Here is an 11,377-nt window from a genome sequence, read left to right on the forward strand (position 1 = left end):
GGCCATAAGCATATAAGTGCTTGTGAACTTTTACATTTTATTTAAAGTCAAATTTAGATTCGCGTTATGTATACGCCGGCCGATCCGAGCTATGCACATGGTGGGGCCACGAGCATATAAGTACATGTGAACTTTTAAATTTAACTTTATCTAGAATAGAATGTTATTTCATTTAACTTACAATAAATAATAAACAGTCTCATATTCTAATAATTCATCCCACCTACTATAAAGTGTTACTGCTATTTCATTCTGAATTCATATTTTTCTAAAATACACAAAAAAACGAAATTCCTACTATTATTGAACAAATATTTTTTAAAATATTTATTACTACTGATGTCCTACTTAAAAATGTTACCATATCATTTTGAATTCGTATTTTTTTTAAAACACTCTACATGAAAACAAATATATAAGTCATATTTGGATTCGCGTCATGTATACGCCGATTCGAGCTATGCACATGGTGGGGCCATGAGCGTATAAGTGCTCGTTTAACTTTTAAATTTTACTTAAACTCAAATTTAGATTCGCGTTATGTATACGCCAATTCGTGCTATGCACATGGTGGGGCCATAAGCATATAAGTGCTTGTGAACTTTTACATTTTATTTAAAGTCAAATTTAGATTCGCGTTATGTATACGCCGGCCGATCCGAGCTATGCACATGGTGGGGCCACGAGCATATAAGTACATGTAAACTTTTAAATTTAACTTTATCTAGAATAGAATGTTATTTCATATAACTTACAATGAATAATAAACAGTCTCATAATTCTTCCCACCTACTATAAAGTGTTACTACTATTTCATTCTGAATTCATATTTTTCTAAAATACACAAAAAAACGAAATTCCTACTATTATTGAACAAATATTTTTTAAAATATTCATTACTACTGATGTCCTACTTAAAAATGTTACCATATCATTTTGAATTCGTATTTTTTTTAAAACACTCTACATGAAAACAAATATATAAGTCATATTTGGATTCGCGTCATGTATACGCCGATTCGAGCTATGCACATGGTGGGGCCATGAGCGTATAAGTGCTTGTTTAACTTTTAAATTTTACTTAAACTCAAATTTAGATTCGCGTTATGTATACGCCAATTCGTGCTATGCACATGGTGGGGCCATAAGCATATAAGTGCTTGTGAACTTTTACATTTTATTTAAAGTCAAATTTAGATTCGCGTTATGTATACGCCGGCCGATCCGAGCTATGCACATGGTGGGGCCACGAGCATATAAGTACATGTAAACTTTTAAATTTAACTTTATCTAGAATAGAATGTTATTTCATATAACTTACAATGAATAATAAACAGTCTCATAATTCTTCCCACCTACTATAAAGTGTTACTACTATTTCATTCTGAATTCATATTTTTTTAAAATACACGAAAAAACGAAATTCCTACTATTAATGAACAAATATTTTTTAAAATATTCATTACTACACGTCCTACTTAAAAATGTTACTATATCATTTTGAATTCGTATTTTTTTTAAATACTCTCCATGAAAACATATATTTTTAAAATACTCTCTCATTTTCTGATTAGGAGTAGCACTTTGACTGGGCACGAATTTTAGAAAAGGTAAAGAAAAGTTAGTTGAAAAAGTTAGTGGAATGTGCGACCAACTTTTTTTACATTAGTTTTGTGGAGTAATAAAATGTGAGTGAAGTGACTTAATGGAATATGAGACCTACTTATCATATTTTTTATATTAGTTTTATAATAAAATATGAGTGAAATGAGTTAATGAAATATGAAACCTACTTATAATAAAAATATAGTGCTATTTTTAATCGAAAACGGACTAAAATAGGAAAGTGCTACTCTTAGACGGGGACAGAGAGTATTCATTAGTCATTACGATGTCCAATCACATTTCCAAATTATCCGTTAATTGGGAGGTGAATAGACTACTTGCTTTATTTACACATTTTAGAGAGTATTCATTAGTCATTACGATGTCCAATCACATTTCCAAATTATCCGTTAATTGGGAGGTGAATAGACTACTTGCTTTATTTACACATTTTTCTAGATCATTTACTCAACCCGAGAGAAATTGTGACTTCCAAAAGAATTCAAATTTTTGCCCCAAAAATAAATCATCCATCCCACGCTCACATTCCCTCCACTTCTCTCTCCATCTTTTCCTGCTTTCTCTCACTAGAACACAGCAGCTGCAGCAGCAATGGTGGTGCTACTGCCCACTGACAAACAACCGGCTGGAGATCTCACAATCAAAGAAGTCAGCCACAGTAAGAGCGGATATTCTCTCAGGAGTACTAGAGCGAGAGCGGAGACTCGCGAAGCTAGAGACTCTCCACCTCCCGCTGTGAAGAAACGCACTGCCGCTGCCTCCGCCAGAGCAGGACGAGCGGAGAAGAAGATCAAGCCGGATAATGCGGAGGAGTCCACTGCAGCGGCCGCCGTTGGCGGAAACCGCGACGAATCCGCCGTTGTCGCCGTGGAGAAGAGCGCTTACGCTAAAGTCAGGGAAACGCTTCGGAAATTCAACAGATACTATCTCAATTTCATCCAGGTAGCTCAGGGTGTGCATGTTGTTTTATTATGGAAGCATTTTCGGCGTGCTTAGTGTTTGCGTGTGTGGATTTTGTAGGCGGAAGAGAGTAGGTTCGCGACGCGTGAAGCTGATCTTAAGGCTAAAAAGGTTTCAAAATCTAAATCCAAGGTTCGCAATGTGTTTACTGTTTCCACCTAATGTCGTATTTTCACACGCTATTATGCTGAGCAGTCCATCCGTATTTGATGGAGATGTGATTTTTGGCATTGTGTTGTTATTTTTTCGTTGCAATCGTTTTCATTCGGTTTGATGTTACTGATTTGCGGTTGGGAACATGTGTAGAATGGTAATACAGCTGAAGATCGAGATAAAAAGGCTCAGAAGCGCCCAGATCTCAAGGCTACTGCTGAGGTATGCCCTAATTTTTCCGGTTCCAGCTTCAAGTTTACTCGAGCAAGTAGTCAGCCATGTTTTTTTTGCTTTTCTCTAGGTAGCTAATATGCTGGTTTCATTTTAGTAGTTTGACGACTTATTCTTACCTTTTTGTTCAATTTTGAAGTGTCAAATGCTATGTTTATTGAATATATCTCACTGTTTGGCAATTTATCCTCTGTTGCACTGACATATAGCATTATACATCGTGTCAACATTCGACTTTATTGCAGTGCTTCCATTTTCTTCATCTTGTCACTTCTATTGAAAATTGTCTTCACTTGTTTCTTTGATGAATGGCAGATGAGGAATACTAATGCAATTCTATTCCCTAAGAAGGTTATTGGCTCCATTCCAGGTTGGTGGCATTGAGAATTGTGGACCTTCTTGGTGCAATAACTTCTTGGTATCTACAAGCTGTCCTAGAAATATCATAGAAGTTGCACCCATAATACAACTTCAATTGTGTTTTATATTGATAATACATTAGCATTGACATATAAATGCTTTCAGGAAATTGTTGTTAAGATCTAACGAGTACAAAAATGAATATTTAAAGTACTACATATGATTAAGAAGTGGGTTTTGCCTTTTTTTCCTCCTTGTTGTATTGTAAGGCCAACCTAGTTCTAACGGCATTAACAAATTTTCTCTTCAAGGTGTCATGGCCATCGTAACAATTATCCACATTATATTGTAACATCTTTTGATATGCCCTTTTGAATTGTATCCCATCCCTTTACAATTTCTGAATGACAAGAGAAACCTCTAAATTTTACTTGAGTACATGCTTTGGTAACCTGAGTCGGTGTAATAGCCTAAAAATACACAACATTGGCAAACCACATTAGAGGGACTTAGTATGAAGACTTGAAAGCGTTAGGATTTAATTTTTGGCAGAAAATTGACCTCACCTGCATACTTTGGTCCTACCGTTTATTGGTCTTTTAAGATCCTCAAGAGGCATTTTCAATCATTAGAGTCTTCTGATATTGAGAACATACGAAAGATGAACTCTATACTGATATGTGCCTATACTATTATGACATAAAATTTTATATGGAGAACATGTCTACCTTCTAGGAACTTAACCTCTATTATTTAGCTCATCATACTGCTTTCTTAAATATTCTGCTGTGATAACTGTTAGATAAAGTGATGTACACTAGGGGCTCAGTATTATATTGTGCAGTTGAAAGTGTTTACTAACTAAGATTGAATCACTAATCAGTTAAACCTGGAAAAGTTACATATATTTGGTAGATTGGATGGTAATTTTCATGTGTCGTGCAATGACAGGAATTGAAGTTGGTCACCAATTTTTTTCACGAGCTGAGATGGTTGTGGTGGGTTGTCACCAACATTGGTTGGCTGGAATTGATTTCATTGGGGGTACTGCTGAGACTTCCCGAAAAAATGGAAAAAAAATGGTAATTCTGAGCCAAACCCATGCCAAAGATGCTCCATGTGCTTACTTTTGTTGGGTAACCTTGAAAAATCAGTCAAATAACAGATCTTTTAGGTCTATGATTTTTTTTTGGTTCAGACCATTGATTATGTGCCAGGAACAAGTTTCACAAGTGATTTCCTTCTTATACTCCCTACGTTCCATAGTAATAGAGTCATTTTGCCATTTTGGTACGTTCCATAGTAATAGAGTCACTTCCTTTTTTAGTAAAAGTCAACACATTTTTCCACACCTATTGTATTCTGTCTTACTTTTTTCTCTCTTCATCCCTCTACCTTTTCATTTTCCATTTTATTCTCCCTACTTAACTCACCTAACACAATTTTTCTTAATCTCCGTGCCAAAAAGAAACGCCTCCATTACTATAGAACGGAGGGAGTATTATATTTATTTCCATTGTGGTATGTTGTTCTGATTAACGTAGTTGTTAGTTTTCTAAATTGATATAGGTTACCTCAGCTTCTTTTTTAGTTTTATTAGATATGCTTACAGTTTCCTACTTTTGTTCACTTTATGCTAGTTTCATGTTTTTCCTATTTAGAATTAGTTTGATTTCCTCTGCTTTAGTTGTTTTGTATGTCGAAGTTTCAACATCATGATTTTGAATTTGAACTTTTGTCTTGGTTTGCTATCTGTTACACACTTGCACATCCCCAAAACAAGACTGCTTTTCGATTTTGAACTGTTGTCTTGGTGATCTATCTGTTTTCTTCATGCATGTTGCATCATTACTCATCAGTCATCAGCATGCTACAGGATGATGCTAAATGAAACCCCTCCCAAGAAATAAAATGAAATGAAATAAATGATCACTTACATTTGATCAACAGCTGGGACATGACTAATTTCTTTCTTGCTTTGGATTTGCAGGGACTGAATGGATACAAGCTCCCACTTGCTGTATCTATTGTTTTGTCTGGCCAATATGAGGATGATTTTGACAATTGTGAGGAAATTGTCTACACTGGTCAAGGAGGAAACAATTTGCTTGGAGACAAACGGCAAATTGCAGACCAAGAAATGAAAAGGGGCAATTTGGCACTTCAGGCATGGAAGTTTTGTTGAACTGAGACTTCTTTGTCTTTTACTATAACTAATTTCTGAATTTTTGTTTCTCCACAGAATTGTATAGAGCAGCGATCACCTGTCAGGGTAACCCGTGGACATAAACGTCAAGACAGCTATGTTGGGAAAGTTTATACTTATGATGGCTTGTATAGGGTAACCATTTTTTGTCAGGAAAGTATTTCACTCCTGTAGTTTATACATGCAGTCCTAATTCCATTTACTTTGCAGGTTACTGAATTTTGGGCTGAGAAAGGGGTCTCTGGCTTCACGGTTTACAAATTTCGTCTAAAACGAGATGATGGGCAACCACCGTTGACGACAAAGGAGGTATACTTTATTATACTACCGACAGAACAGAGATAGAAAGACAAATAGTACTACTCCCTCCGTCCGCCATTAGGAGTCTAAGTCACTTTTGCGCACTCGTTTTGTAAAAATGATAATAAATTGTTAAAGTGGAGAAATGGTAAAGTAAGAGAGAGAATAATATTGACAAGAGTCTTAACTAAGTTATTCTCTCTCTTACTTTACCATTTCTCCACATTAACTATTATTATCATTTTTACAAAACGAGTGTGCACAAGTGACCGGGACTCCTAATGACGGACGAATGGAGTATATCATATAAATACTTTTGCAAGTTTGGGAACTAGGAACCTGTATGTGGTTATCTTGGAAATAAGTATGTTTTGATGATGAACAATGTTATGGATGGCGTATGGCGGCTTACGGCGGTAAGCCAAAAAACCGCCACAGGGATATGGCGTAGCGCTATAGCGGGATATGGCAGTCGATAAATTAATTAATAAAATATTAGTAATATATGTACAGATAAATTCAAAAAATTAAAAAATAATAAAAAATGTAAATATCAACTACTAAAACAGCTAATAAAGCATAAAGTCATAAGCAATTATATATTATGCATATAATAATAAGTCTTAGTTCAACCATTAAAATATAAAGTCATCATCATAATGAGGTAGAAGTTTCTTTTCTTTTCTAGATATATGGATGTGGTTCTTGAGGCTTTCCTAGAACTTGATGAGGTAGAAGTTTCTTTTCTTAGACCTAGACCTAGTATAAGTGTTAGGCTCACCAATGTCTGACGACTCGTACACGGTATCCCAATCAAATGAGTCTCCATCAAAAACCATATCATTGCCTTCACCTTCACCTAGTATAAGTGTTAGGTTCTTTGGGAGAGAAGGCGCAGCTAGTGTTTTTTGGGAGGGAATCTGATTCTAAGAACAAAAACCCTAATTTTTTACTAATTGGGTCGGGTTTGGGCCGGGTTTGAGGGTAAAATAAATTTGGGCCATCTTATTTGCTAATTGGGCTGAGGATTTGGGGCAGCCCAACCAAAAATGACGCCATATCGCGCCATGGCACCGCCATGGCAGCCTCATTCGTGGCGGCAAATGGCAGTCGCCATTAAAAAGTTCCATGGCAGCATATCAGTATGGCGTTTTTCTTGAAACCCGCCATGCAATGGCGCCACGGCGCCGCCATAGCTGATATTTAATAACATTGATGATGCATAAAAGCATGTTCATATAGAAGTACTCCCTCCGTTCCATAGTAATGGAGGCAAAACTTTTCGGCACGGAGATTAAGAAAAATTGGGTTAGGTGAGTTAAGTAAAGAGAGAATAAAGTGGAAAATGAAAAAGGTAGAGAGATGAAAATAGAAAAAAGTAAGAGAGAGTAAAGTAGGTGTGGAAAAATGTGTTGACTTTTACTAAAAAGGTAAATGACTCTATTACTATGGAACGGACGGAATGGAAAAACGCCCCTATTACTATGGAACGGAGGGAGTATTATTCTATATAACCATATACAGTAAAAGCATTACCTAAAGTAATGTTACCGTGTACATTAAGAATATAGAGAAAATCTAGGTTTTCTGTTATATGGGAAATGAGAGGAAACTTTTCTACTAGAACCATCTTTTTATATTTACTATCACTGTATGATTGGTTGCTTGTTTTTTAAACTGTACCTTAAACCAGATCTATTTGCTTAAGTTGATATTTTATCTAATGATTGGTAAAAATCTTTTCTGAATCTTTGTCATGGAAAAATCATCAACCTTATAATAGCAAGTTTTTATACTTCTAACTCAAACCATTTAAATTATCTTGCAAACTGTCTCCTTTGTGAGTTAAAAGATATCCAAATTAGTTATGCCCTGTTGTGATATTTTTGCACTACATAGCTCCTAGGTGGTTCTTTTAGCACTTGTTTTCAAATGCTAGTGTCTGCCACAGAAGATATACATTCCTCAGGATTTCAGCGTTAATAGTTCCATGTTGGTTCTTTTAGCATTAGTGTCTGCCACAAAAGATATACATTCCTAAGGACTTCTGCGTTATGCATTATTCATCTAAACTATTTCCTAGTTTTAAGCATAAGTGACAGTGATATAATTTCACCCTCATAGTGCTTATATCTTTACTTTTTGCATTTGTTCTCAGGTTTATTTCACTCGCGGTCGTATTCCTCAATCTTTATCAGAAATAAGAGGGTATAACTGCTTAATATGGGAACTTTTAATACCTCGCATCCCTATTATTTAATCGTTTGTATTGTAAAATGTAATTCATTCTCTTCTATTTAAAGGTTGATATGTGAAGATATTTCTCAAGGCCTTGAGAAAATCCGCATCCCTGTCACTAATTTGGTTGATAATTCTTGCATTCGAACAGAAGGTTAGTTCGGTTATGTGATCTGGTCTAGATATATACTGAATGACCATTCAATACTTTATTTCTGAGGCATTGATAATTATCACATTTGGTGCTTAGTGAACGTGCAACTACCATTAAAATGTTTCTTATTTTGATTTTTAGCTCCCCCCCACTCTATAGGACCCTAGCTTTGCCTCTCCAGCAACTTGACTTGTAAAGACTTATACCTAGTTATAGTTTTGATATGTTTTACTTATATGTGGTAATTACTATGTTTTATAATACCAGCTATAGTTTTTATATGTTTATTTGATTTATGCCTTTAGGCTTAAGCACCTTTAAAAACCTTCCTTGCAGTTACAATAATCTGTTGTCTAAAATTCCCTATTAATTATTTATGAACTTTTGTTTATTGATTTATTTGTTATCCAAATCTAGATTTTGTCTACATCAAGAACTTGAAATATAGTAAGAATGTACCTATCCCTACAATTGCTCCAAGAGGATGTGGCTGTCGTGGAACTTGCACGGATCCAAGAACTTGTGCATGTGCAAAACTCAATGGCGGTGAGTTCCCATATGTGCACAAGAACGGTGGAAGGTAAAAACCCTCTAGAAAAGTACTCTATAGATATTCTGACTGATATTGGAATTTAGTAGTTTCAATACCGCACAAACCCTACTCAGAAATATGATGCTTGATAATCAGAAAAATTAGCCACTTCAAGAACATCTAGTTGTTTTGTTCCTGATTTTCATAGTGCTTCTTGCATCAATTATTTGATGAACCTTATTGTTTCACTTGCCAGACTAGTTGAACCAGCAGATGTTGTTTTTGAATGTGGTCCAAATTGTGGTTGTGGACCTGAATGTGTAAACAAGACCAGCCAATCTGGGCTTAGATTCCGCCTGGAGGTGTGTTTGGCCTATTAGGAGTCTTTGATCCTCATTATCTTTATAGACGAAGACAATATTCTTGTGTGTTTGCTTATTAGAGTTTATATTTACAGGTATTCCGTACCCCAAAGAAGGGCTGGGGTGTCAGGTCTTGGGACAGCATTCCTTCTGGTGCCCCGATTTGCGAGTACATAGGCCTGGTCAGGAAAACTGCTGATTTGGACCCAGCTGCGGATAACAGCTATGTTTTTGACATCGATTGCTTGCAAACGATGAAGGGTCTGAACGGACGAGAGGTGCACAATGCATTCTTTAATTGAGTATTGTTTAGTTTCTTCTGTTTAATCAAGAGGGAACATCTTGAATGGGACGGATAGAGTACTCTGTAGCTTCTCCATGACCTTTCTGTTCTTCTCTGTTTCTTGTCAAAGCTAAACTCTTCTTTTTACTTTTCAGAGTCGGCTAAGGGATGTGAGTTTGCCATCTCACTTAAAAAAGATTATTGAAGAGTCATCAGAAAGTGTGCCGTTTTGCATTGATGCCGCAAATACCGGCAATCTCGCCAGGTTCATCAATCACAGCTGTCAGCCGAATTTGTTTGTCCAATGCGTTCTGAGCAATCACCATGATATCAAACTTGCAAGGGTGATGCTCATTGCTGCCGACAACATTCCACCTTTGAAGGTTTGTTCTCTACCCCATCTTACCCTCTCTGTTCATGACTTCATCTTCATGTAGCCGTTTATAATACAATCCGATACTAATCTCACACCGATTGCATATGAAAGTGTGGAATGACATATAAGTTCCGCATTTCCCTCTACAATAGTTCAATTGTATAGTATAATTAGGAAACTTGATTTAGTTCATCTTTATGTCAAGCATGTTTCTTTACTATGCGCAACGTTAATCGAGTTGTGTTTCCTTTTTGAAAGTTCCATCGTTATAAAGTCATTTCCATCTTTGCTATTTTTCTCTCTCCACTTAACGCACTAAAATATCTACTAGAATTTCATAATCTTCATGCTGAAAAGAAAATTTCCTCGTAACACACTTAGCATATTTTTCTTTGATATTGGTGTTGAGCACATGTCTGATACTTGTGCAATTTGTCTTGTTCTTTTAGGAACTCACTTATGATTACGGTTACGAGCTTGACAGCGTGCTCGACCCTGATGGGACGGTACGCCAAATGGCGTGCTACTGCGGTGCGGACGAGTGTAGGAAGCGGCTTTACTAATATTCCTAGAGCTGATTAATTACTGGTATGCGTGCATGGCTAGTTGATTGGTTTCTATTGAGATTATGAATCACAGTCAAACCAGCCCATTTTTTTGTTGGTTGTGTATGTTTGTGCCTTCGCTTTTATCTGTGGGTAAAATCTAACGAGTCCACCTAAGGAGAAATGCATTACATATAGTGTGATTGAGCAAAGTACATTTATATCAGCATTTTGTTGAAGTGTAATATACCTTGCTTCAATTGATCTCATTTGTTAGTGTACAAGTCTGAAGTCTCTAAGATATCTTTTGGTGGTTCATAAAATATTGTTATTCAGATTAATCAAAATTTAACTAAAAATGATTAACCTGTTCACAGTATAAGCAGTGGGGACAAACTAACTAGAAAAAGATAGGAATTTAAAGAACGAAGGTAAAGAAAACTATAAAGGACAGGACCAAGAAAATGATGTAGTACTCATATTTTTGGTGTCCGTGCTATTTTACAAATTTGTTTTCTTATCTGCCGCATATGTTCAGTAATATTAATTAAAGTACTGAATATTTTTATTATAGATTTTTTTGCAAAATAAATTATTTTATGTGTTACCAAAGATAAGTGACAATATTAAATTATACATTAAATATGAGTGACGATAATAAGCACACAAAAATAATAATTTTAAAAAGAGTAAATTATACTCTCCCTGTCTCACAAGAACATGCACTCTTTCCTTTTTAGTCAATTCGACAAGAATATGCACTTTCTAAATTTAAAAACTCTTTTTATTTCTAATGAGGTGAGACCCATTCTTCAATAACAATATTTAATTTAGGTGAGACCCATTCTTCACTAACGATACTTAATTTTTATCTTTAATGAGGCGAGACCCATTCTTCACTAATAATACTTAATTATTTTTTTCTGTCTATCCCTCCCTTAGTTTATTAATTTTGCATTAAAACTTGTGTCGAATTCAAAGTACATATTCTTTGAGGACGGAGGGAGTACTATATGGAGCATCTTAAATTTACTTTGGTCGTTTCCTGAAC

At 35.6% G+C, this 11,377-nt stretch overlaps 1 protein-coding gene across 1 annotated transcript; it reads left to right on the top strand.

Annotated features, from left to right (window-relative positions):
- The first annotated feature begins 2,097 nt into the window (after nt 1-2,097).
- On the top strand, nt 2,098-10,610 carry SUVH4 (histone-lysine N-methyltransferase, H3 lysine-9 specific SUVH4-like protein). Its single transcript, XM_048111743.2, has 15 exons — nt 2,098-2,568; nt 2,647-2,718; nt 2,893-2,961; nt 3,286-3,340; nt 4,282-4,412; nt 5,321-5,497; nt 5,573-5,671; nt 5,747-5,845; nt 7,995-8,044; nt 8,140-8,228; nt 8,646-8,808; nt 9,017-9,122; nt 9,218-9,400; nt 9,561-9,788; nt 10,231-10,610. Exons 1-15 carry the CDS (start codon nt 2,218-2,220, stop codon nt 10,342-10,344), a joined length of 1,986 nt encoding a protein of 661 aa, XP_047967700.1. The 5' UTR covers nt 2,098-2,217; the 3' UTR covers nt 10,345-10,610.
- Nucleotides 10,611-11,377: the final 767 nt, after the last annotated feature.

The sequence above is a fragment of the Salvia hispanica genome, chromosome 3 (genome assembly GCF_029641045.1).
Source record: "Salvia hispanica isolate PSC_SH4W2 chromosome 3, Shi_PSC_v1, whole genome shotgun sequence".
Taxonomy (NCBI): Eukaryota; Viridiplantae; Streptophyta; class Magnoliopsida; order Lamiales; family Lamiaceae; genus Salvia; species Salvia hispanica.

Excerpts from the sequence above, each read along its gene's own strand:
- SUVH4 (XM_048111743.2), top strand. The coding sequence starts at position 2,218 with ATGGTGGTGCTACTGCCCACTGACAAACAACCGGCTGGAGATCTCACA. Across the intron at positions 3,341-4,281 it reads GGTTATTGGCTCCATTCCAG|GAATTGAAGTTGGTCACCAA; the intron begins GTTGGTGGCATT and ends GTGCAATGACAG. Across the intron at positions 9,789-10,230 it reads ACAACATTCCACCTTTGAAG|GAACTCACTTATGATTACGG; the intron begins GTTTGTTCTCTA and ends TTGTTCTTTTAG.